The sequence below is a fragment of the Mustelus asterias genome, unplaced genomic scaffold (assembly GCF_964213995.1).
Source record: "Mustelus asterias unplaced genomic scaffold, sMusAst1.hap1.1 HAP1_SCAFFOLD_188, whole genome shotgun sequence".
NCBI lineage: Eukaryota > Metazoa > Chordata > Chondrichthyes > Carcharhiniformes > Triakidae > Mustelus > Mustelus asterias.
Genome location: NW_027590184.1, coordinates 696,932 through 724,525, shown reverse-complemented (window position 1 = coordinate 724,525; position 27,594 = coordinate 696,932). Strand labels below are relative to the sequence as shown.

General features: G+C 46.8%; 1 protein-coding gene across 1 annotated transcript; it reads left to right on the top strand.

Moving 5' to 3' along the window:
• Positions 1-12,311: 12,311 nt before the first annotated feature.
• Positions 12,312-27,319, top strand: LOC144485349 (leukocyte immunoglobulin-like receptor subfamily B member 5). The gene is made up of 7 exons (XM_078203546.1): positions 12,312-12,405; positions 13,160-13,456; positions 19,354-19,449; positions 21,602-21,629; positions 22,603-22,646; positions 24,363-24,403; positions 26,149-27,319. Exons 1-7 carry the CDS (start codon positions 12,312-12,314, stop codon positions 26,212-26,214), a joined length of 666 nt encoding a protein of 221 aa, XP_078059672.1. The 3' UTR covers positions 26,215-27,319.
• Positions 27,320-27,594: the final 275 nt, after the last annotated feature.

Genomic DNA, 27,594 nt, shown 5'->3' with positions numbered 1-27,594 from the left:
AATTGTCACCGTTCACAGCTCCGCCCACTCCGGTATGGAACTCCACCACTTGTACTGGACATTCTTCACCACTCTCTGGGTGAAGAAATTTCTGCTCACCTAACTCCTAAAAGAATTATACCCTTACTCTCAATCTATGACCACTAGTTCTGGCGTCCCCCACAATGGGGAACATTCTTTCTGAATCTATCCTGTCTAACCCTGTTAGAATTTTTAATATTTCTATCTGATTCCCACTCACTCTTCTAAACTCCAGTGAATATAATCCTAACCAATTCAGTCTCTCCTCATATGACGGACCTGCCATCCCAGGAATCAGCCGGGTAAACCTTCGCTGCACTCCGTCTATAGCAAGGACATCCTTCCTCAGATTAGGAAACCAAATCTGCACACAATACTCCAGGTGTGGCCTCACCAATGCCCTGTACGACTGCAGTAAAATATCCCTATTCCTATACTCAAATCATCTCGCTATGAAGACCAACATACCATTTGATTTCTTTACTGCCTGCTGTACCTATGTGCTCACTTCCAGCAACTGATGCACCAGGACACCAAAGTGTCGCTGAGTATCCACCTGTCTCAATTTACACCCATTCAAATAATAATTTGCCATCCTATTATTGCTACTGAAGTGGATAACCCCACATTTATCCACATTTTGCTGCATCTGTCATGCATATCTCCACTCCCTCAACCTGTCTAAATCACACTGAACCATCTCTGCATCCTCCTCACAGCTCACCCTCCCACCCAACCTTGTATCATCTGCAAACATGGAGATAATGTGGTCCGAGCACAAATCCCTGTGGAACACCAGCACAGATCCCTGCGGAACCTCACTAATCACTGACCGCCAATCGGAAAAATGTCAATTTCTGCCAACTCCTTGCTTCATATCGGCTAACCAGCTTTCTATCCATCTCAAGAAGTTAACCACAATCCTGTGGCTTTAACTTTACAGAGTAGTCTGCTGTGTGAGACCTTGTCGAGTAGGCCATTCGGCCCCTTGTTTTCTGCTCTGCCATTCAATTAGATCATGGCTGATTCTCTACAATGTTCCTGCACAATCTACTCATCCCTTGATGTCTTTAATATCTAGGAATGTATCGATCTCTGTCTGGAATATGCTCAGTGACTGGGCCTCCAGATCTCTCTGGAGAGGCGGAGATTTCCAAATATTCTGAGTGAAGAAATTCTTCCTCATCTCAGTCCAAAATGGCCGACTTGTCATTTCGAGACAGTGGCCGCAATTCTCCCAAAAGTGCTGAATTGGTGGGAGAGCTGTTCTAAATCCCGACTGTTCTGTCAGCTCAGCTTCTCACCTGAATCTCCGCACTCTGTGCACTGCAGAGGTCCCAGTCGGGAATCTCATTAAAACCCAGGGGGCGCGGGGCCTATTCTCGCTGGAGTCTGACAGTTCTGGAACTCTGCGCATGCGCAGTGGCCCTGATCTGTCAGTCTCCCCATTTGCTGGCCAGCTCGATCGCTGGCCAGCCTGGGACCCCTGCAGTGCTGCCCCTCCAGCCCCTGAGAATTACGGCCAGTGTCTCTGTGATGGTGGGCCAGCCAGTGAGAGGAAAGGTACATTCTTCATCTACCCTGTGGAGCCCTGTGAGGATACAGCCTGTTTCAATGAGATCACCTCTCATTCTGTGATACTCCAGACCAGAAAGCACAGGCCCAGTCTCCTCAACCTCTCCTCAGAGGACAATCCCAGGACTCAGTCTGGTAAGTGGTCGCTGCACACTCTCTGTGGGAAATATCTCCTTCCTTAGATCAGGAGATCAAAACTGTAGACAGTGCTCCAGATGCTGCCTTCCCATGGCTCTGTGTAAATGCAGCAAACATCTTTACTCATCTACTAAGACCTTCTTGCAATGAAGGCCAACATAACTCTGACCTTCCAAGTTGCTTGCTGACCCTTCACATTTGCTTCCATTGATATATGAACAATGACATCCAAGTCCACCTTGGACATCAAGTCTTCCTGATCTCTCTCGATTTCAGAAATACTCTAACTTTCTGATTTTTCCAAAGTGGATGTTACATGTTTTTCCACATTGTGTTCCATCCGCCATATTCATGTCCACACACTTCACCTGATTAAATCTCCTTCATGCCTCCCTGTGTCCCGCTCACAATTGACATCATCTCCCCGCCCCCCCTCCTCCGCCACCCACTCCAATTGTGGTGTCGACTCAAAACTTGGCGATATTGCCTTTGGGAAATTAGAATCGTTGGGTGCTTTGTCTTTGACTGGCCCAGACACAATGGGGCGCAGGGACTTTTTCTGTGCTGTCGACCTCTCTGACCCTCTGACTCTCTGATCCTCCCCCCACCCCCATCGTGACAATCTGGGATCGCGGTTGTGAACAGCTGAGGCCCAAGCACTGATCCTTACGATGCCCCATTTTAATCACTGCCCCAGAAGCTGAGAATGACCCTTTTATTGCAAATTTCTACAATATATTTTTGGAACATTTCTCAACCTGTGCCAGGATATCAATGCCAATCCCGTGTACCCTCATTCTGCACATTAACCTCCTGTGTCCTTCTGAAAATTCCAGTGTACCACATTCAGTGGTTCCACCCTTATCTATTCCTGCAGTTAAATTCCCAGAACACGCGAACAGTGTGGTCGCACATGATTTCCCTTCAATATATCCATGTCCACTGCCCACTCCTGGGGGGTCTGCAGTGTGTGGGAGGGGTGGGGGGATCTTTAATATTTTGATTGTTTCTCTGGTGGTGTTAAAGGAGTTCCTTAATTACAAGGCTTAATATATTTCAACAGATTCCATCAGTGCATTTTCTTGCGATATGTTTAGCCCCACTCTGGGTTCTGATGCCCTGTTCATCCTGTCAGGGTTTACAATCTCCTTTCTCTCTCTCTGTGAAGCCTCTGAGCTGAGCACAGGGTTCTGCTGTGGCCTCTCTCTGACACCGCTTACCTCTTTCTCAAACTTCCTCACATTGTTGCTAATCTGTATTAAACGTGTTTATCTGTTTCCTGCCGATTTCTCCCCAACTCTCCCGACTCATCCCATCTCTCCCGACTCATCCCATCTCTCCCGACTCATCCCATCTCTCCCGACTCATCCCATCTCTTCCGACTCATCCCATCTCTTCCGACTCATCCCATCTCTTCCGACTCATCCCATCTTTCCCGACTCATCCCATCCCTCCTCTTAACACAATTCCCTGCCCTCACTGCCAAGCTGGGAAATACCCACTGAACCTTCTCGTATCTAATGAGAACCACACCAGCTTCTCCAGTCTCTTCCCATGATCCAAGTCCCTCAATGTGGATCAGGGGGTAATGGGGTGGGACATTCACCATCCACGGGGTTCATTCGTGAATGAGAGTCTTCAGCAGATTTTGGAAATTTAAATATGGGACAACACTTGAGCACAGTTCTGGAATATTCTGTGAAATATATTTTGGCCTATTCTGTTAGTTCTGAGTCACTGTCCTTCCTGGCAGTGGCTGGGTTCCTCTTTTTTTCAACTGAAGCCTCTTCAAGTTGAAACCACTATCTTTCCGCTGTGATGCCCCATTGTTATCGCTCCCATCTTTAACACTGAACACTTTCAGAGTGTTGACTCACTCCTCAGAGTCATTTCCAGCTTCCAGCTTGTTTGAAGGTGTTTTTTTTAATACTTGGGGATGGGTGTCTTTTCAAAGTGTGGAACTCAAGGCTCCTAGTGCATAAGTCAGGAACAAAGAACAATACAGCACAGGAACAGGCCCTTCGGCCCTCCAAGCCCGCACTGCTCCCTGGTCCAAACTAGACCATTCTTTTGTATCCCTCCATTCCCACTCCGTTCATGTGGCTATCTAGATAAGTCTTAAACGTTCCCAGTGTGTCCGCCTCCACCACCTTGCCTGGCAGCGCATTCCAGGCCCCCACCACCCTCTGTGTAAAATATGTCCTTCTGATATCCGTGTTAAACCTCCCCCCCCCTCACCTTGAACCTATGACCCCTCGTGAACGTCACCACCGACCTGGGAAAATGCTTCCCACCGTTCACCCTATCTGTGCCTTTCATAATTTTATGCACCTCTATTAGGTCACCCCTCATCCTCCGTCTTTCCAGTGAGAACAACCCCAGTTTACCCAATCTCTCCTCATAACTAAGCCCTTCCATACCAGGCAACATCCTGGTAAACCTCCTCTGCACTCTCTCTAAAGCCTCCACGTCCTTCTGGTAGTGTGGCGACTAGAACTAGGTGCAGTATTCCGAATGTGGTCGAACCAACGTTCTATACAACCGCAACATCAGACCCCAACTTTTATACTCTGTGCCCCGTCCTATAAAGGCAAGCATGCCATATGCCTTATTCACTACCTTCTCCACCTGTGACGTCACCTTCAAGGATCTGTGGACTTGCACACCCAGGTCCCTCTGCGTATCTACACCCTTTATGGTTCTGCCATTTATCGTATAGCTCCCCCCTACGTTAGTTCTACCAAAATGCATCACTTCGCATTTATCTGGATTGAACTCCATCTGCCATTTCTTTGCCCAAATTTCCAGCCTATCTATATCCTTCTGTAGCCTCTGACAATGTTCCTCACTATCTGCAAGTCCAGCCATTTTCGTGTCGTCCGCAAACTTACTGATCACCCCAGTTACACCTTCTTCCAGACCGTTTCTATAAATCACAAACAGCAGAGGTCCCAATACAGAGCCCTGCGGAACACCACTAGTCACAGGCATCCAGCTGGAAAAAGACCCTTCCACTACCACCCTCTGTCTTCTGTGACCAAGCCAGTTCTCTACCCATCTAGCCACCTTCCCCTTTATCCCATGAGATCCAACCTTTTCCAACCTTTTGCACCAACCTACCATGAGGGACTTTGTCAAATGCTTTACTAAAGTCCATATAGACGACATCCACGGCTCTTCCCTCGTCAACCATTCTAGTCACTTCTTCAAAAAACTCCACCAGGTTAGTGAGGCATGACCTCTCTCTCACAAAACCATGCTGACTATCGTGAATGAGTTTATTCCTTTCTAAATGCGCATACATCCTATCTCTAAGAATCCTCTCCAACAACTTCCCCACCACGGACGTCAAGGTCACCGGCCTATAATTTCCCGGGTTATCCTTCCTACCCTTCTTAAATAACGGGACCACATTAGCTATCCTCCAATCCTCTGGGACCTCACCTGTGTCCAGTGACGAGACAAAGATTTGCGTCAGAGGCCCAGCGATTTCATCTCTCGTCTCCCTGAGCAGCCTTGGATAGATTCCATCAGGCCCTGGGGATTTGTCAGTCTTTATATTCCCTAAAAAACCTAACACTTCCTCCCTTGTAATGGAGATCTTCTCTAACGGGTCAACACTCCCCTCCAAGAGACTCCCAGTCAACAAGTTCCTCTCCTTTGTGAATACCGACGCAAAGTATTCATTTAGGATCTCCCCTACTTCTTTGGGCTCCAAGCATTCCCCACCTTTGTCCCTGAGAGGTCCGATTTTTTCCCTGACAACCCTTTTGTTCCTAACGTATGAATAAAATGCCTTGGGATTCTCCTTAATCCTGTCTGGAGCGGTTACATCTGGGGAACTTGTATTAACTCCCCATCCTCATTCACCCTGCTGGAGTTGAGGACATCACTGAGATGGAGATCTGTAGAGTGGACAGAGAATAATGACAGACAATGCTGCAGTCTTTGTGCTCAGAATCGACCCGACAATTGGCAAATATCACAGTCTCAATTGTCACAGTTAATGCCTCCAGCTGCTCTATATTGGAACACCAACACTTGCATTGAAACAGAGAAAATGGAGCAAGAGGGGGCCATTCAGCCCTTCGATCCTGCTCCGCCAATCATTATGATCATGGCTGATCATCCAACTCAATAGCTTGATCCCCCCGTCACCCCATATCCTTTCATCCCTTTCTCCCTTTCTCCCCAAGAGCTCTTTCTAACTCCTTCTTGAAAACATACATCGTTTCAGCTTCAGCTGCTTTCTGTGGGAGTGAATTCCCCAGGCTGACCACTGTCTGGGTGTAGAAATTTCTCCTCACCTCTGTTCTAAACCGTCTAGCCTGTATCCTCAGACTGTGACCCCTGGTTTCTGGACTCCCCCAGCATCAGGAACATCCTTCTTCCATTTACCCTGTCAGGTGCTGTGAGAATTTTAAAGATTTCTATGAGATCCCCCCTCATTCTTCTGAACTCCAGCGAATACAATCTTAACCAACACATTCTCTCCACATACGTCAGTCCCACCATCCCAGGAGTCAGTCTGGTAAACCTCCTCTGTGCTCCCTCCATAGCAAGAACATCCTTCCTCAGATAAGGACACACAAACTGCAGACAATATTCCAGGTGTGGCCTTACCAAGGCTCTGTATAATTGCAGCAAGACATCCCTGCTCCTGTAATCGAATCCTCTCGCAATGAAGACAAACAGACCCCTTGCCTTTTTTACTGCCTGCTGCAGCTGCATGATTACCTTCAGTGACTGGTGTGCGAGGACACCCAGGCCATGTTGCACATTCCCCTCTCCTCATGTTTGGCCATTCAGACGTAATCTGCTTTCCTGTTTTTCTATCAAAGTGGATGAGCTCACATTTATCCAAATTATACCGCATCTGCCAACCATTTGCCTCACACTCAGCCTGTTCCATTCGCTCTGAAGGATCTCTGCATCTCCTCACAGCTCACCCACCCACCCAGCTTTGTGTGTTATTTGTTTTGCTGTGACCCGTGCTGAAGACAAAGGGGAGATATTGATGATGGCCGTGGATTCATGGTACAAATGAAGACCCCAATACAGCAAATATTCCATATTTTCCTATACCAGAAAAGGAGGTAATTTGGTCCATCGTGTCTGTACCGGGACTTTGAAAGTCCAAGTATGATATAAATTCCCAGTTTAATATTCACAAAGCCACACTTTAATCCTCTTTAAATTCATGTACACCTCGCTTCTGTCACTGTCAATGGAATCATTTTCCACCAGGATCTCAATGTTTATTTGCTGCAGAATCAACCAGCCCGTACATTTTTAAGAGCTGACCTAAGATCATAAAATCATCAGGTCGTTAGAAATAGGAGCTGGAATCGGCCATTCAGACGTTCAAATTTGTTCCACCATTCAGTGAGAATGAACCTGTTTGTGGCCTTAATTACACTTCCTTGCCCTCACTGTCTCTCCCTCTGTCTCTTTTGTGTCTCTTTCTCAATCTGTCTCTCTCTCTCTCGCCCTGACTCTCCCTCCCTAACTCCCTGTCTCTCCTACTTTCTCTGTGTCTGTTCTTCTCTATCTCTCTCTCTCTCTCCCTGCCTCTCTCTGTTTGTCCCTGTCTCGATCTTTCTCTGACTCTGTCTCCAGCTCTCTGCCTCTCACTGTTTCTATATTTCTCTGTCCCTTCCAGTCTCTCCCTTTCTCTCACTCTGTATCTCCCTCTCTTTCTCTTTGTCTCTATTTGTCTCTCCCACTCTCTTTCCCTGTCTCTCTCTCTCACCCACACCCCAGCCCCAATCCGAAAGAACCACCGCTCACTTTATCTACTCGCTCACTTTTAATTCTACCATTGAATAATGATCTGTTTTTATCCTGTTTTATGACGCTCATAGTAATGATGCAATGTGTCTGCTCATTAACATATTCTGAGATTTGTGTGGGATATTTAATCATTAATTTTGATTTGAAATAGCTTGAATTTAATTTGACAAGTGCGGGTATGGAGGAGGATGGTAAGTGAGTGCAGGGAGATGCAGTCTGTTGGTGGTCATTTACGCAAGAATTAATTACTGAATTTGTTCAAGTTATTCGGTAGACATTCTCACAATGTCTTTTCTCTCAGTGTATTTAAACACATCTTCCCTGATCCATTTGCTTTCCCTGTCGAGGGTTAACTTTATATTTGTTCTCAGTGATGTGTTTCTGAGCTGAAACCACAGGTTTCCGTTCCAAACACTGACTGTAACTAAAATACACCCCGATTGATTTGGAAATCTATTGATATTTAATTGTCTCCCACTATCGGTTTATTGTGAAGTCTCTGACAGTTTGTAAACTATTTTCTGTTCCCCTGAATTGACACAATATCCAGTTCTCATTATTTAGACGGCACTCTCTCCTGTAGTCTCCTGGAGTTGGTCACATCATCGAGATTGAGATCTGTGTAGAGAGTGGAGACTAATGTCCTTCAGTAAACACATCACAGCAGCTGCTGTTTGTGATCAACATTTCATCATCTCACCCTCGTTTTGTTCAGTTTCACAGCCCAAAGTGTGAATCCATTCCATAATGGTGCTCCCAGACACAGGCAGGCACAGAGACACAGACACACAGACAGAGAGACACACAGACAGGTCTGGACAGACAGAGATAGGGATACAGTGACACACACACAGACAGAGACAGACACGCATACACATACAGAGACCGCAAAAAAGGCAGACTGTAAGGGACAGAGATAAGGACACACAGACAAACAGGCACGGACAGATAGGCACAAAGACAGGGACTGCAACAAAGACGGACTGACTGAGAGACACACAGTCAGACACATGCACAGAGACAGACAAATACACAGAGACTGCCACAAAGACAGGGTCAGGCACACAGTCATAGACAGACAGAGGCAAGGCACAGACACACACACACACACACACACAGATACAACAAAAGGACACAGGCAGACACAGCCATATGCACAGAGCGAGACAATTACCGCAAAAAAACACTCAGACCAGCAAACAGTGGCAGAAATGCAGATAGAGACACTTACAGACATGCAGAGATCAGGACACAAAGAGAGACACACACAAAGAGACTGCCACAATGACATACAGACACAGAGAAACGCACACACAGGCTCGATTTTACCATTGAGTCGCTCCCGTTTTCAGGCGCGAAAACGTGGTGAAGTCGGGCGTGAGGCCATTAATGCGATTCACGCCCGTGTCTGCACAGATGGCCACTTTACCAAGGCCCGGGAATGGCCGCGATCCGATTTGCACCCGAAACTGGCATTTAAATTGAATTAATGAACTGCCCGCCCAAGTTTATCAGCATTTCCCCCTTTACCACCGCGTTGGCCAATGCGGAATCGGCCTGAAATGGACATGCTGAATAAAAGTCTGTTTCGGGCGCTCCAGCTGCTGGAGAGGTGAGTTCAGCGTTTCTAACGGCTCTGTGACTCAGATTGGGGGGGGTGGGAGGCGGTCCAGATCACTCTCTGGTGGGGGGGCAGGGGGGTGGTGAGGGAGGAGGGAGGCCAGATTGTTGTCTGGTTGGGGCAGGCGGGGGGGAGGAGGGCAGATCGTTGTCTGGTTGTGGGGGGGAGGGAGAAGGAGGCGGGTAAGATGTATCTCTGGTGGGGGGGGGAAGCTCCATCATTTTCTGGTGGAGGGGGAGGCCAGATGGATCTCTGGTGCGGGGGACTGGTGGGAGGGCCGGGGGGGGAAGGGTGGTCCGCTGCCACTCTGCGAGCGATCGGTGGGGGGGGGAAGAGGGCAGGGGGTCGCGATCGGTCTGGGTAGCGGGAGTGGGTGGATAAGGGGGACAGTGATGTCTGTGGGGGCCATCGCTCCCGCTTTTCGCTCCCGGGCCGCTTTCTCCGCTTTCTGTGGCCCGGGAGCGATCTGACATGGGTGCGCATTTTCAATTTTCTTTCCAACTGCGCATGCGCAGTTCAGAGCTCCAATCGTTTTGGACGCACTGGGCCCCACCCACAGCGCAATTCAGACCCGCCATTTTTTTTCAGGCTAAGTGCTTATGGGGGCGCCTGAGAACAGATTTCCAAGTCGGATCTGAATTGCGCCCAGCTTCAGCGCTCAGAATGAAAATGGCAAAATCAGGCCTACAGACTACCACACAGACAGATACACACACACACACACAGACACACACACACACACACACACACACACACACAGAGACAGACACACACACACACACACACACGCAGAGACAGGCACAGACACACAGAGATCAGCAAACAGAGACAGAAAGAGGGACAACACATAGACACATACAGGGCAGACACAAAAATATGAGAGATATCAGGAAGAAACAGATTCCTAATATCACTGTCATAGAATCATACTGAGCTGAAGAGGCCCGTCGCTCCATCGAGTCTGCACCGGCACGCGAGAACCACCTGACCTCCCACCTAATCCCATTTACCAGCACTTGGCCCATAGCCCTGAATGTTATGACGTGCCAAGTGCTCATCCAGATACTTTTTAAAGGATGTGAAGCAAACATCCATTAACACACTCTGGAAAGATAACTCAGGAACAATCCGGCATTCCCACTGGCCACAATGTTCTATTGAATGGGAACATTCATTCCAAATTTGCAGTCACAGCTCCGAATGTTTCTGAGGATATCCAAAGTTGCCATTGGACGTCCTTGTGTCTGTTCTGCTGTTCAGTTGGAGTGTGAGTCATCTAAATCTTCTCTAATTTTACACACCCTGATGACCTTTCCTCTCACAAGATAAAATAACAAAAACCTTTCACCCCCGAGTCTGCAATTTACAACCGACCGAACCTCAGCTGTGATTGAGGAATGTTTGAGCTGATCGAGACTGCTCCTCGTGTGAGGAATTTCTTGCCAGCATCGCCCTTGAAAGGGTGATTTCTAATTCTGAGATTTTGCTGACTGTTTCTCCAGGGTGAGATGAAAGAACACAGAGTCTCCCAGAATGCTGCATCAAGTAATTAATTTCCCTCAAACAATTCCATTTCACCCGTTTCTCTTCCACACTCAGCACTGTCCATGCAGACTGTTGTCAGAATTCACCCCATTGGACCCTGGAATCATTCTAATGCATCACTCCAGCTGGGGTCCAATCTCAGAAACATCTGTCCTATCCCACCTACTCCATCCTCCAGCTGTCTAAAGCTTTCAATGGCTACAGGGTCCTCTGTCACCCCCCGCTTCCCACCCCATTCAACAGCAATTAACTCCCTTTTTAATCCTGAAAAAGAGTCACTGCTGTCCCCTCAACACCAGTCCCATCCTCACAGAAACATTATTTCATTGATACAGCACTCGTAACACAGTAACCCCTCAACAGGCATGTCAAAGGGAGGCATTATCGATTGAACAGTGAGGGTAGATGTGAGTGAAGTCGACCCAAATCTGTGTGGAGGGAGGGAGGTATTGAGGAGTGTCATTGACGGGAAGAGAGACAGACAGGCGGAGAGGATTTGGGAGGGGATTCCAGAGCTCAGGCCCCCTGGCAGCTGAAGGATCGCACTGTGGATCAATGGAAAGTGGGGGAGAGTTCCCAAGGCAGCAATTATCCAGCTATAGAGATATCAGAGGGATCATGAACTAGAGGATCAGACACAGATTGAGAGGACTCGAGGACTATGTGGAGAACATGTGTGTCATTAACATGGACAATAACAGCAGATGCATCAGAAGATCATCAACACACGGGTTCCCTCCGGGTCTCACACAAACCCAAACACCAAATATGTCGGTGCTTCTTCAATAATCTCTGGGTCCAGATGGGGCTTCCATTGGGGTTCCGTTTAACAACACTCCATGGACAGCCTCACATCAGAGAGGATCACCACCAGATTCACAAAGGGCAATGAGAGAGGGACAATAATTGTCAGGCTTGTCAGAGACACTCACCTCTGGAATGAGCCAATATGTTGATTTCACAATTTTAAAATAACTTTACAAGACCAATTCTAACATTCCAGAGATAGACAGAGAGGTTCAAGGAGGGGAGGTAGATGTATATACTCTAGGATTTGAGCTCCATAATCCAGAACGACACTCCCCCCCGGTGCCAGTACTGAGTGAGTGCTGCACTGTGGGAGGTAGATGTATATACTCTAGGATTTGAGCTTCATAATCCAGGCCAACTCTCTCTCACCACCACCCCCCACAACCCACACCCCCCAACCTCCCCCCGGTGCCAGCATTGAGGGAGTGCTGCACTGTCGGAGGTAGATGGATATACTCTAGGATTTGAGCTCCATAATCCAGACCGACACTCCCCCCGGTGCCAGTACTGAGGGAGTGCTGCACTGTCGGAGGTAGATGGATATACTCTAGGATTTGAGCTCCATAATCCAGACCGACACTCCCCCCGGTGCCAGTACTGAGGGAGTGCTGCACTGTCGGAGGTAGATGTATATACTCTAGGATTTGAGCTCCATCATCCAGTCTGACACTCCCCCCGGTGCCAGTACTGAGGGAGTGCTGCACTGTCGGAGGTAGACGTTTCTTCTCTCAAAGGTAATAATTCACTGTACTTCAGCCACACCTTTACAACAAAAAACAGTGCAACATACACAGTAACCAGTGTAAACATGAGTGTGGATTATAAATGCAGATATGGATACAGCATCAAAGGGAGGAGGTTAGAATCGAAATTTAGCAACGTGGTAATTCTCACAATCGTGGGTAAGTGACGAGAAATAAAGATTTCTCGAATGTTTCCTGAATTTCTTCCTCGAATCTCTGTTGCCCGAATTGTAACACAAAGGATTGCTGTAATATTGGGGCAGAATAATTTAACACAACTGACTTTCACCTCAAACCACAACTTTTCACAGAACCTCTCTGACATTGGTCTCTGAATTCACCCGCTGTGTATCTTACACTGACAGTTCCTAATGACTATCAGAGCCTCTTAAACATCGTTCTCACAATATTCACTTTATTGTCAGTGGGGATTTATTGAAATCCAGAAATCCTGATCATTCTTTCACCAAAAATGAAACAAAATTAAATTGTCTTACTCCAGATTAAAGTTACAGACATGAAAATCACACCCAGGAATATAAATACAGATTTAGTTCACATTCTAGCCTTCTGAAATGTTTATCATTATAGAACAAGAAAATCTCTTTGGAAACTGTCTATCCCCGTACCCCGGGACCCCGCACATTTAGCATGGCCAATCCCCCTAACCGAGACATCCTTGGACTTTTGGAGGAAACCGGAGCACTCAGAGTACCCCTGCAGACACGGGGAGAACGTGCAAACTCCAAACAGACAGTCACCTGTAGCCAGAATCAAATCCAGGTCCCTGGTGCTGTGAGGCAGGAGTGATAACCACTGTTCTATCATGAGAATTACCAGTAATAATCTGTTTCCTGCAACTCAGCATTGAATTTACAATCAATTGTCACCACTTCTCTCTTTCCAATTGCAGTTCTGAATAAGCCACATTTCTGGGTGGATTCTGATGTTGCTGCTCAGGGTGGAGATGTCACCTTTAACTGTAGCAGCCCCCGCGACAATCCTGCCATTGCATTTTACTTATACAGGCAAGGAGAAATGGAATTAGTCAGCGTCAAGTCTCCTGCTGCAGGCACACATTCCATCACCTTCACCATCAAGAATATTGATCGCTCTAAAATAGGAAATTATACCTGTCGGTATGAAGCGGATGTGAATGGAAGGAACCTAACCTCGGGTGATAGTGACCCTGTGAACATCACTGTGAGAGGTGAGTGAGATTCACTGTCAATATATCCATCTGATTTTAGTAAAATGATTCCCCTGATTTAGTTTCAATCTCTGTCCTTTCCTGGTTACACTAACGAGCAAAGTAACAGTTCAAACTGCCCTGACAGGGTGAACAGATTGTTACCACACAATCATAGAAAATTACAGCTCAGAAACAGGTCTTTTGGCCCTTCTAGTCTGTGCCGAACCATTTTTTGCCTCGTCCCACTGACCTGCACTTGGACCATATCCCTCCACACCCCTCTCATCCATGAACCCGTCCAAGTTTTTCTTAAATGTTTAAAGCATTTACCACTTTATCCGGCAGCTCATTCCACACTCCCACCACTCTCTGCGTGAAGAAGCCCCCCTTAATATTCCCTTTAAACTTTTCTCCTTTCACCCTTAAACCATGCCCTCTGTTTTTTTTCTCCCCTCGCCTCAGTGGAAAAAGCCTGCTTGCATTCACTCTATCTATACCTATCAAAATCTTATACACCTCTATCAAATCTCCCCTCATTCTTCTACGCTCCAGGGAATAAAGTCCAAACCGATTCAATCCCTCTCTGTAACTCAGCTTCTCAAGTCCCGGCAACATCCTTGTGAACCTTCTCTGCACTCTTTCAACCTTATTTACATCCTTCCTGTAACTAGGTGACCAAAACTGGACACAATACTCGAAATTCGGCCTCACCGATGCCTTATATAACCTTCCCATAACACTCCAACTTTTATACTTGAAACTCTGATTTATAAAGGCCAATGTACCAGAGGCACTCTTTACGACCCTATCCACCTGTGACGTCACTTTTAGGGAATTCTGTACCTGTATTCCCAGATCCCGCTGTTCAACTGCACTCTTCAGAGTCCTACCATTGACCCAAGACGTTCTACTTTGATTTGTCCTTCCAAAGTGCAATATCTCACACTTGTCTGCGTTAAATTCCATTTGCCATTTTTCAGCCTATTTTTCTCGTTGGTTCAAATCCCTCTGCAAGCTTTGAAAACCTTCCTCATTGTCCACGACACCTCCAATCTTTGTATCATCAGCAAATTTGCTGATCCAACTTACCACATTATCATCCAGATCATTGACATAGATGTCAAACAACAATGGACCCAACACCGATCCCTGCGGCACACCACTAGTCACAGGCCTCCACTCAGAGAAGCAATCCTCCACAACCACTCTCTGGCTTCTTCCATTGAGCCAGTGTCTAATCCAATTTACTACCTCCCCATGTATACCCAGCGACTGAACCTTCCTAACTAACCTCCCATGAGGGACCTTGTCAAAGGCCTTGCTGAAATCCAGGTAGACAACATCCACCGCCTTCCCTTCATCCACTTTCCTGGTAACCTCCTCGAAAAACTCTAATAGATTGGTCAAGCATGACCTACCACGCACAAAGCCATGTTGACTCTCCCTAATAAGTCCCTGTCTATCCAAATATTTGTAAATCCTGTCCCTTATCACACCTTCCAATAACTTGCCCACCACCGTCGTCAAACTTACTGGCCTATAATTTCCCGGATTTCTTTGGGAATGTTTTTTAAACAATGGAACAACATGAGCCATCCTCCAATCATCTGGCACCTCCCCCGTGAGTACTGACATTTTAAATATGTCTGCCAGGGCCCCTGCAAGTTCAACACGAGCTTTCCTCAAGGTCTGTGGGAATACCCTGTCTGGACCAATTTTATCCCTCACTATCCTTTTGCTCCTACATTCCTATCGAAGCTTTTTGGATTTTCCTTCACTCTGTCTGCCAAAGCAACCTCATGTCTTCTTTTCGCCCTCCTGATTTCCCTCTTAAGTAGCTTCTTGCACTTTTTATACTCCTCGAGCATCTGATCTGTTCCTTGCTGCCTGTACATTTCATACAACTCTCTCTTCCTCTTAATCAGTGTTACAATCTCCCTCGAGAACCAAGGTTCCTTATTCCTATTTACTTTGCCTTTAATCCTGACAGGAACATACAAACTCTGCACTCTCAAAATTTCTCCTTTGAAGGCCTCCCACTTTCCATTTATATCCTTACCAGAGAACAGCCTGTGCCAATCCACACTTCCCAGATCCCTTCTCATTTCATCAAATTTGTCCTTTTTCCACTTCAGAACTTCAACCCGAGGACCAGATCTATCCTTAACCATGATCAGGTTGAAACTAATGGCATTATGATCACTGGATCCAAAGTGTTCCCTCACACTCACATCCATCACCTGCCCTAACTCATTTCCCAATAGGAGATCCAATATCGTATCCTCTCTAGTTGGCACCTCTATATACTGATGTAGAAAATTTTCCTGAACACATTTTACAAACTCTACCCCATCTAAACCTTTAACAGTTTGCGAGTCCCAATCTATATGTGGAAAATTAAAATCCACTACTATCACAACTTTGTGTTTCTTGCAGTTGTCAGCTATCTCTCTGCTGATTTGCTCCTCCAATTCTCGCTGACTATTGGGTGGTCGAGAATACAACCCCATTAACGTGGTCATACCTTTCCTGTTTCTCAGCTCCACCCATAGGGCCGCTGTAGACAAGCTCCCTAATCTATCCTGCCTGAGTACTGCTGTAACATTTTCCCTGACCAAAAATGCCACCCCCCACCTTTTATCCCTCTGCCTCTGTCCCGCCTGAAACATTGGAACCCTGGAACATTGAGCTGCCAGTCCTGCCCCTCCTGTAGCCAAGTTGCACTAATGGCTATAATGTCAAATTTCCATGTGTCTATCCATGCCTTCAGCTCATCTGCCTTCCCCACAATACTCCTGGCATTGAAATAGACACCTCAAAAGGTTATTTCCACCACACTCAACCCTTCCATTTGTGATTTTGCTTGAACTAACCTGTCTTTTTACCCCTGCTCCACTATCTGCTCTGGCACTCTGGTCCCCATCTGCCTGCAAATCTAGTTTAAACGCTCCCCAATAACACTCGCAAACCCCCCTGCAAGTATATTTGTCCCCTTGTAGTTAGGTGTAACCTGGCTCTCTTGTACAGGTCCCACCTGCCCCAGAAGAGGTCCCAATGATCCAAGAATCGGAAACCCTGCCTCCTACACCAGTTCCTCAGCCACGTCTTCATCCGCCCAAGCATCCAAGAACGCTGTGCACCCAGGAGGCAACAAACCATGCGGGAGTCTCTGTCCCGACCACAGAACCTCCTGTCCATTACCTCCATATCTGTGCAATATTCAGCGGCATTGTGTTCTGAAGAGCTAAACAGATGGCTGGGCTTGTGATGTGGACGACAGCCATACCAATGAGCATGGAGAATCGAAGGTGTACGAGCTTCCCAACAGCTGTGATTGGTGAAACATCTGCCTCGTAGTTGGCGCACGGTCACCATCTCACAAAGGACTTCATGAGTTATGGTTAAAATTTTGGACATTGACCAATGGAAATTGAGTTCCTGACTGCCAAAATTCAGCTTGTTCATTGGGACTCCTATCCACACTCCAACTCCCTGGCCAACTCTGAGGTGCTCTGTATGCTGGCGAGGATGTTTTTACAGTAAGAGTTTTAACAACACCAGGTCAAAGTCCAACAGGTTTATTTGGTAGCAAATACCATTAGTTATCGGAGCGCTGCTCCTTCGTCAAATGGAGTGGAAATCTGCTCTCAAACAGGGCACAGAGACACAAAATCAAGTGACAGAATACTGATTAGAATGCGAATCCCTACAACCAACCAGGTCTTAAAGATACAGACAATGTGAGTGGAGGGAGCATTAAGCACAGGTTAAAGAGATGTATATTGTCTCCAGACAGGACAGCCAGTGAGATTCTGCAAGTACAGGAGGCAAGCTGTGGGGGTTACTGATAGTGTGACATAAACCCAAGATCCCGGTTTAGGCCGTCCTCATGTGTGCGGAACTTGGCTATCAGTTTCTGCTCAGCGACTCTGCGCTGTCGTGTGTCGTGAAGGCCGCCTTGGAGAACGCTTACCCGAAGATCAGAGGTTGAATGCCCGTGACCGCTGAAGTGCTCCCCCACAGGAAGAGAACAGTCTTGCCTGGTGATTGTTGAGCGGTGTTCATTCATCCATTGTCGGAGCATCTGCATGGTTTCCCCAATGTACCATGCCTCGGGCCATCCTTTCCTGCAGTGTATCAGGTGGACAACGTTGGCCGAGTTGCAAGAGTAGGTACCGTGTACCTGGTAGATGGTGTTCTCACGTGAGATGATGACATCCGTGTTGATGATCCGGCACGTCTTGCAGAGGTTGCTGTGCAGGGTTCTGTGGTGTCGTGGTCACTGTTCTCCTGAAGACTGGGTAGTTTGCTGCCCTCATAAGAGCATGATGCCCTCATGCTCTTGCAGGATATGGCGCTTGACTCATAGATCGACAGTTCCGACGCGCCACAGCGAAAAACTGCACCGACCTCCTCAGAAGACAAACACGGGACACAGTGGACAGAGTACCCTTCGTCGTCCAGTACTTCCCCGGAGCGGAGAAGCTACGGCATCTCCTCCGGAGCCTTCAGCAGGTCATTGATGAAGACGAACATCTCGCCAAGGCCATCCCCACACCCCCACTTCTTGCCTTCAAACAACCGCACAACCTCAAACAGATCATTGTCCGCAGCAAACTACCCAGCCTTCAGGAGAACAGTGACCACGACACCACACAACCCTGCCACAGCAACCTCTGCAAGACGTGCCGATCATCGACACGGATGCCATCATCTCACGTGAGAACACCATCTACCAGGTACACGGTACCTACTCTTGCAACTCGGCCAGTGTTGTCTACCTGAGACGCTGCAGGGAAGGATGTCCCGAGGCATGGTACATTGGGGAAACCATGCAGAGGCTACGGCAACAGATGAATGAACACCGCTCGACAATCACCAGGCAAGACTGTTCTCTTCCTGTGGGGGAGCACTTCAGCGGTCACAGGCATTCAGCCTCTGATCTTCGGGTAAGCGTTCTCCAAGGCAGCCTTCACAACACACGACAGCTCAGAGTCGCTGAGCAGAAACTGATAGCCAAGTTCCGCACACATGAGGACTGCCTAAGCCAGGATGTTGGATTTATGTCACACTATCAGTAACCCCCACAGCTTGCCTCCTGGACTTGCAGAATCTCACTGGCTGTCCTGTCTGGAGACAATACACATCTCTTTAACCTGTGCTAAATGCTCCCTCCACCCACATTGTCAGTATCTTTAGGATCTCGTTGGCTGTTGGGATTCGTATTCTAATCAGTAATCTGTAACTTGATTTTGTGTCTCTGTGCCCTGTTTGAGAGCAGATTTCCACTCCATCTGACGAAGGAGTAGTGCTCCAAAAGCGAATGGTATTTGCTACCAAATAAACCTGTTGGACTTTAACCTGGTGTTGTTAGAACTCTTACTGTGTTTACCCCAGTCCAACGCCGGCATCTCCACATCATGAGGATGTTTTTAACCAGGAGACAGAGATTCAAGATAACTGACAAAATAATCGGAATGGAGATTAATATTTGTTCATTGTTTGCCTGTATGTAGCGGGTTTCTGCGATCTGGAACACCCATAGAAATCACAGTGGAAGAATATTTGCTAACTCTCAAAGTAGAATTGACAATACTCATCGTAAGAAATGTTAAGAGATGATGAGGAACAAAAAAGTAAGGTGGGGGAATGGTACTAAATGATTTGGGCATTTAATGGGATAGCACGGACATGATGGGCCAAAATGACACCTCCTCTTTTGGATGGTGTTATGATTCGACGTCAAGTTTTTAACTCATTGTTTCATTTTGTTTTCTCCTTCTGGTCTGGAGCTAACTTTGGTGTCTGCAGTTTTTCAGGTTCAGTTCTGTCCTCCATTCAGTTCCAGCTTATTCACCTCATGTTGAAGCTGTTCATTGACAATGTTCTGCTCTCTCTCCCTGTATCTCATTCAGAAAATGGTTCTGTGGCTCCCCTTGTGGCTGGCATTGGTTCTGCCGTGGGTCTGATTCTCATCCTCGCTCTGCTGGGGCTCTGCCTCTGGAGGAAAGGTAGGTCAGGTTCAGTGCAAGAACTGGTCATCAGACATGCCAAAGTAACTGTCATCTCTTCATGATCACTCTGAACCAATTGGCTAATGCAACCATCCTCTCCTCTCTGACATCAGATGTAGGGGAGTCCCAGTTCAAGGGTGAAGCTTGAAGAATAGTAGGTAGAAAATAGACGTGGGTACAGTAGAAAAATAGGAAATATCAACTCTACTACCTGTCAGATAGCCACTCGAATATTCAGTGGCATTGTACTCTGAAGAGCTGAACAGATGGCTGGGCTTGTGATGTAGACCACAGCCACACAGCTAATTTTAGTGAGATTCAACTTTGCCTTTCCTGGTGACAGTGTCTCACAGGATGATCCAACAAATTTGAATGCCTCCCCCCGCAAAGCTACCAGGTTATGAGGAATGGAGCAAGAGCTTGGAGAGATGGTTTGATGCAGGTTGTTCAGAGAGGAGACGGTATGGAATCTGGAACATTGCAGGAAATACAAAGCGAGGCAGTAACAAGCTGGTGAAAGTTAAGCTTGGACTTTAGAACAGAGAACATAGAACATTACAGCGCAGTACAGGCCCTTCGGCCCTCGATGTTGCGCCGATCAGTGGAACCAATCTAAAGCCCCTCTAATCTACAATATTCCAATATCATCCATATGTTTATCCAATAACCATTTGAACGCTCTCAACGTTGACGAGTCCACCACTGCTGCAGGCAGGGCATTCCACGCCCTTACTACTCTCTGAGTAAAGAACCTACCTCTAACATCTATCCTATATCTCTCACCCCTCAATTTAAAGCTATGTCTCCTCGTGCTAGCCAACACCATCCGAGGAAAAAGGCTCTCACCCTCCACCCTATCTAATCCTCTGATCATTTTGTATGCCTCTATTAAGTCACCTCTTAACCTTCTTCTCTCTAACGAAAACAACCTCAGCCTTTCCTCATATGATTTTCCCACCATACCAGGCAACATCCTGGTAAATCTCCTCTGCACCCTTTCCAACACTTCCACATCTTTCCTATAATACAGCGACCAGAACTGTACCCAATACTCCAAATGCGGCCGCCCCAGAGTTTTGTACAGTTGCAGCATGACCTCCTGGCTCCGAAACTCAATCCCTCTACCAATAAAAGCGAACACACCGTACGCCTTCTTAACAACCCTATCAACCTGGGTGCCAACTTTCAGGGATCTATGCACATGGACACCCAGATCCCTCTGTTCATCCACACTACCAAGTATCTTACCATTAGCCCAGTACTCTGTATTCCTGTTACTCCTTCCAAAGTGAATCACCTCACACTTTTCCACAATAAACTCCATTTGCCACCTCTCAGCCCAGCTCTGCAGCTTATCTATGTCCCTCTGTAACCTGCCACTTCCCTCCGCACTGTCTACAACTCCACCGACTTTAGTGTCATCCACAAATTTACTAATCCATCCTTCCATGCCCTCACAGTGGTGAGGCTAAGAAGTGGCTCCCAATGCCTGTACTGAGGGTGATTGTCTTGGAATCATTGAGGGATATTTGGATGCTGCAATGGGCTTGGGGGCAGCGTTGCGACATTCTGGGGAATGTGTGAAGATGTGTTGAATGGCCTTTCTTGTCTGGAAGCTTCTTGCCTTTCAGTGTCAGAGAAACAAAGCTTTCCCATGGGATGTTTCACCCCACTCTGCTCCCCAGTCCCCTGCTGTTACCCCTTGTCTTACCCTCCTGGAATGAAATGGGCATTTTATTTGATATTCCCCCACATTTCACATTTAAACTCACCCCCTCCATTAGATGAACAAAACTGCTCAATGGACATTTTCCCTGAAGGTGTTTCTCACACTCCAATTCTTCATCTCTATCCCCTGAGGAACAACTCTCTGATCTTCAATTCACTCAGCCGATGGCTCTTGTCAATCATTGAGCAAATAGAAGAGAGTTGCGAGGGTGAACGTTGGGAGGTTAACTAACCATTCGAGGCACTTAGTCCAGGATTCAGAATCAGTAAACCAGTCAACCACCCGGGAAGCCACCATTCACATTTCGATGGGCCACTGGGAGTCTCAGAGACCCTCTCTGCTCTTTGATTATTTCTCAAGCTCCTGTTTTGTGGACAAATAACTGGTTCTCGATTTCTAACACGTGTGTTTGTTTCCCAGGGAAGAGGGGAGGCAGCAGTGAACCCAGGTGAGACCATTCGTGTTAAATTTCAATGACTTGTTCTCCACACAATGCTCACAATCACCGAATGTTCAGAACAATTTGTGCTCTTATGATGCATTGCATCTTTTGTATTTAAGACACTCGCTTCCCCAACTCAAACCCACACAGAGTAAATTATTTGTAGATAAGCAGACTAACAGACATACATACACACAAAACACAATCACACTCACACGCACACACCCGTAAACAAACACAGTGAAAAACACAGGCACTCAAACACAGCACACACAAACTCTCAAACACACACCCACCCCAGACACTCAAACACACACTGACCCCAGACACTCAAACACACACTCACCCCAGACACTCAAACACACACTCACCCCAGACACTCAAACACACACTCACCCCAGACACTCACACACACACTCACCCCAGACACTCAAACACACACTCACCCCAGACACTCAAACACACACTCACCCGACACTCAAACACACACTCACCCCAGACACTCAAACACACACTCACCCCAGACACTCAAACACACACTCACCCGACACTCAAACACACACTCACCCCAGACACTCAAACACACACTCACCCCAGACACTCAAACACACACTCACCCCAGACACTCAAACACACACTCACCCCAGACACTCAAACACACACACACACTCACACACACACTCACACACACACTCACACACACACTCACCCACACACGCACACACACACACACACACACACACACACTCAGCAATGTGCAGCTCAGAAACCCTTCAAAGTTTTTGTTAAATTGAATCTCAGTAACAAATATACAGTGAAACAGTATAATACGAACATTGCACCTGGCTGTACCATCGGGAAATATTTTACACTCGACACTGGAATCACGTCTGTTGTCCGTTCGATAACAGTCTCCAGAATTTAACACCCCGGGTCACATCAGATAAAATGACTGACTGACTGTTTCTCTTGTTTGAAGGGACACAGTGCCTTCTGTTGACCGCAGCAGCGAAACCCTTACTTGTGAGTTCAGTTTTACATTCCCGCAGTCAGAATGATCCTTTATGTTCCGGAATCTGTCAGCATCTCAGGAATCAGCGTGAGGGGAGAATTATTACAGCTTTTGTAGCTTGCTTGATAAGCGTATGTCCTTGTGTCAACCAGACTACCCGACAATGTGGAAAACTGCCCAGGTATGTCCTGTACACAAGAAACAGGACAAATCCAACCAGCCAATTACTGCCCCATCAGTGTACTCTCGATCATCAGTAAAGTGGTGGAAGGGGCCATCGACAGCGCTGTCAAGCAGCACCTGCTCAGCAATAACCTGCTCAGTGACGCCCAGTTTGGGTTTCGCCAGGGTCACTCAGCTCCTGACCTCGTTACAGCCTTGGTTCAAACATGGACAAAAGAGCTGAACTCCAGAGGTGAGGTGAGAGTGACTGCCCTTGACATCAAGGCCACATTCAACTGAGTGTGACATCAAGGAGCCCCAGCGAAACTGGAGTCAATGGGAATCAGGGGGCAACTCTCCATTGGTTGGAGTCATACCTGGCACATAGTGTCAGTGATCTCAGCTCCAGGACATCTCTGCAGGACACCCTCAGCATTGTGTCCCAGACCCAATCATCTTTAGCTGCTTCGTTAATGACCTTCCCTCCATCATAAGGTCAGAAGTGGGGATGTTTGCTGATGACTGCACAATGTGTAGCATCATTCACAACTCCTCAGATACCGAAGCAGTCCATGCTTAAATGCAACAAGATCTGGACAATATCCAGACTCGGGCTGAGAAGTGGCAACTAACATTCGTGCCACGCAAATGCCAGGCGATGATCTTCACCCAGCATAGACAATCTTATATATAGTCAGCTGCTGAATGCGGATGGGGAGACCCTCACAATGAAGCTGATGTATGAGGAGAGATTGAGACAGTTTGGATTGTATTCGCTGGAGTTCAGAAGAAAGAGGGAGGAATCTCTCAAAAACATATAAAATTCTAACAAGACTGGATAGGGTGGATGCAGGAAGGATGTTCTCAATGGTGGGGGTGTCCAGAACTACAGGGTAGAGATGAGGAGAAATGTCCTCATGCAGAGAGTGGAATTGACTTCCACCTGAAGCAGTTGAGGCCAAAACATGGTGTGCTTTCAGGAAGCAGTTGGATATAAGTCTTGAGCCGAAGGGGATCAAAAGATATGGGGGAATGCAGAATCAGGCTATTGAGTTGGGTGATCAGCCATGATCATAATTAATGGTGAAGCAGGCTGGAAGGGCCGAATGGCCTCCTGCTGCTCCTATTTTCTGTGCCTGTGTGTGTGCACACAGAGATAGGCCACCTCCACATTTTAGAAACGTTGTGTGTGACTATTCTCAGAAGCCAGTGCTTCGCAATGTGTAGACACTGCAGTGACAATCCCGCTTGCTGACTTTAATTCCAGTCTGACAAATTTCCATCAGCAGAGATGTGTTATACAAGTGATCACAGCAGATGAATTTCACATGGAGAATATAACAGAAAGATACTTTGAACAGAAGAAATTGTGAATCGATGTGAGATTGTTTGTGCGTCGCGAGGTGAATTTGTGTGGATATATTCTGGTTGGAGTGGAGTGTTCCAGTGAAGGGTGGCCCCGTACGGCAGTGCAGCAAAGGGCAAAGGGCAAAGGGCGAGGGTGAATTATTGTCAATATTCAAACATCAATGTGTTGTTTTCAAATTGCTTTGTCTTTTTTCTAGATGCTGTTCTGAACCTACAGGCAAAGCAGAAGAGAGACAAAGTAAGTTTTAATTGGCCGTGTGTGTGTGTGTTTGCGTGTGTATGTGACAGAGAGAGAGAGGGAGAGAGAGGGAGAGAGAGAGAGTGGGGGGGAGAGAGTGGATGAGCGACGCACAGTGTACGTTTGTGCTTGTGAGAGAGAGAGAATGTTTGTGAGTGTATGTGTGTGTTTGAGTGTGTGTGTGTGTGAGGGAGTGTGTGCGTGTTTGAGTGTGTGTGTGTGTGAGGGAGTGTGTGCGTGTTTGAGTGTGTGTGTGTGTGAGGGAGTGTGTGCGTGTTTGAGTGTGTGAACAAGAGAATAGGTTTGTTTGAGTGTGTGTGTTTGAGTGTGAGTGTGTACATGACATGCTGGTTAGGTGCAATGGCCATGCTAAATTCTCCCTCAGTGTACCCGAACAGGTGCCGGAGTGTGCCAACTGGGGGATATTCACAGTAACTTCATTGCAGTGTTAATGTAAGCCTACTTGGGACACGAATAAATAGACTTTGAACTTATCAAATGGAGGAGCAGGCTTGAGGGGTCAAATGGCCGACTCCTGATCATATTCCTGTGTTGTCATGTTCTCGTGGTGATTGGGTCTTGGTCTCTCCCAGGACGTTTCCCATTGAAGTCAATGGGTTCTGAAAGGAGGGGTAAGGGTTGGATACCGTCATTTACCATCTCGAAATTCTGCTGGTGAGGCCCTTCTTGTTATTCCCAAACTCAGTAACTCATCCCACACCCCAGCCAATAACATCACTGGGAAAAGTTACCGTGAGCAGACAGTCATTCATAAATAAACAGGCAGCGTTGGAAAAAAGTCTGTGGAGAGGGAGAGAGAGACAGAGTTAATATTTCAAGTCAGTATGACACTTCCTGAGAATTAAGGAGAGGAGGCAGGGGGAAGTGGTGGGTGTTGTCCTGTTTAAGAGGGGCTCGGAAGGTCGGAGCAGAGCAGAAGTTCAGACATAAAGTGGGAACCAGGAGAAAAAGTACTTTCTGGAAAAAGACAAAGATGTGTTCATGGGAGTGTTATAGGCTAAAGCAGCATAAGGGTGAAAGAGCCGAATGTGTAAATGCGTGAAAGCGGAATGAAAAAACAAGTGACAGATGGTCCTGTGGGGTGGGGCAGTGTTGGAGTGAGTGGGGGGAGGGGGGCAGTTGTACATAATAATGTGATTAAAGATGTGGTCAGGGTAGAGGAGAGAGCTCAGTCTGAAGTTGTTGAACTCAATGTTTAAGTTTAAAGTTTATTTATTAGTGTCACAAGTAGGCTTGCATTAACACTGCAATGAAGTCACTGTGAAAATCCCCCAGTCGCCACACTTCGCCTGTTCGAGTACGCTGATGTAGAATTTAGCGTGGCCAATACACCTAACCAGCACGTCTTTGGGAGCACCCGGAGAAAATCCCCACAGACATGGGGAGAACGTGCAGAGTCTGCACAGACTGACCCAAGGCAGGAATGGAATCCAGGTTCCTGGTGCTGTGAGGCAGCAGTGATAACCACTGTGCCACTCTGCCACCAATGTTGAATCCTGAAGGTTGGAAAGTTGCCTCATCAGAGGATGAGGTGCTTTTGCTTCAGTTAAGAGTATTTAGCATTGAGTCACACTCCCCGCAACAACTGTTCATAATCGCTGTTGAACTTTTTGCCTCCTCGTGTACCCTCCCTCCCGTTCATCAGCTGATAGAATAGCACTGAACTCTTCTCAAACTTTAAGATAATTTCTCAAATCTCTGACCCATCACCCCGTTCATTTCAGGGCCAGCGTCAACGAGACATCGCCCAGGTTGAGGAGAACACCCTCTACACAGGGGTGAAGCTGTAGACCACTGATGGGGACCCCCTTGATCCTGAGGAAGAAGTCCGGGTCCCAGCAAGCCAATGACCATTGCCCTGTCACCCTTTCCAAAATGGTCCAAGGAAACGCTTTGTTTACAGGAGGGATACAAAGTGCTGGAGAGGTTCCACTCCCATCGTTGAGTCAACCTCACATTCCAGCTAAAGGATCACCTTGGGAATTCTGATACTAGGGCCATTCAGCCCCTCTATTCTGATGCTATTAGCGAACGACAGCATGGAGTCTTTCTGCAGCTCTTTTCATTTTATCTGTCTTTGCTCCCTAATCCTTGATGGCAATACCTAAGAAAACAAACCATTTTTTGCAAACTTTCCTCCTTCATCGATAGCCTTTTAGGCAATGAATTCCCAATTTCCAAATATCTGTGCAAGCACTTCCCGAGTTTTATCCCTGAACTGTCTGTATCTATGTTTCTGATTATGTGTTCTGACGGATGGATTCTCCAATCAGAGTAAATGCTTTATCTGTCTCTTTCTCATCAAATAATCTCTCCTCAATCTGTTAGGATTGTATTGACTGGAGTTTGGAAGAGTGAGAGGAGATCTCATAGCAACTTATAAAATTCTAACAGGATTAGACAGGATAGATTCAGAAAAAATGTCCCCGATGATGGGGGAGTCCAGAACTAGGGCTCATAGTTTGAGGATAAGTGGAAAACATTTTTGAACTGAGGTGAGGAGAAATTTCTTCACCCAGAGGGTGGTGATTGTGTTGAATTCACTCCCACAGAAAGTAGTTGAGGCCAAAACATTGCATGATTTCAAGAAGAAATTAGATATAGCTCTTGGGGCTAAAGGGAAAAAGGGATATGGGATTAGGAAATTGGATAGATTTTTTGACTCATATTTATTGCAGGAGGTGCCCTTTTTTGCTCTGACAGTTACATAAGACATTTTGGTAGATTTCTAATTTCTGAGAGGGATTTGTGACTCATGTTTATTGCTGGAGAGGCCTTTCTTTTGCTGTTTCAGTAATTTAAGATGCTTTGATAGGTTTATAATTTGTTGCGAGTCTGTTTGTAAACAACACTGCTCTCTCAGTTTCTCAATAAATACATGGTGGTTTCACATTGAAATGCACTGGTGTTGCTCCAGTTACTCAGGTCTCTCGGGGGATCAGTTCTGGGACCATTTATAATAAGGGTTTAGACCTTTTAATTACAGATATTTCTTCATTGAAGGGAGATGTGAAATTGGGAGGGAAGCAAAATAGTGCAGATGCTGGAATCTGAAACAAAAACAGAAAATGCTGGAAAATCTCAGCAGGTCTGACAGCATCTGTGGAGAGAGAACAGAGACAGCGTTTCAAGTCCACTAGACCCATTGGTAGAGCTCTGACAAAGGGTCA

What these genes read in the sequence shown, in the direction of transcription:
- LOC144485349 (XM_078203546.1), top strand. Translation starts at nt 12,312, where the DNA reads ATGAGTGTGGATTATAAATGCAGATATGGATACAGCATCAAAGGGAGG. An exon ending in TGTGAACATCACTGTGAGAG is followed by an intron (nt 13,457 to 19,353) that starts GTGAGTGAGATT and finishes TATCTCATTCAG; the next exon opens with AAAATGGTTCTGTGGCTCCC. An exon ending in CAGCAGCGAAACCCTTACTT is followed by an intron (nt 22,647 to 24,362) that starts GTGAGTTCAGTT and finishes TCTTTTTTCTAG; the next exon opens with ATGCTGTTCTGAACCTACAG.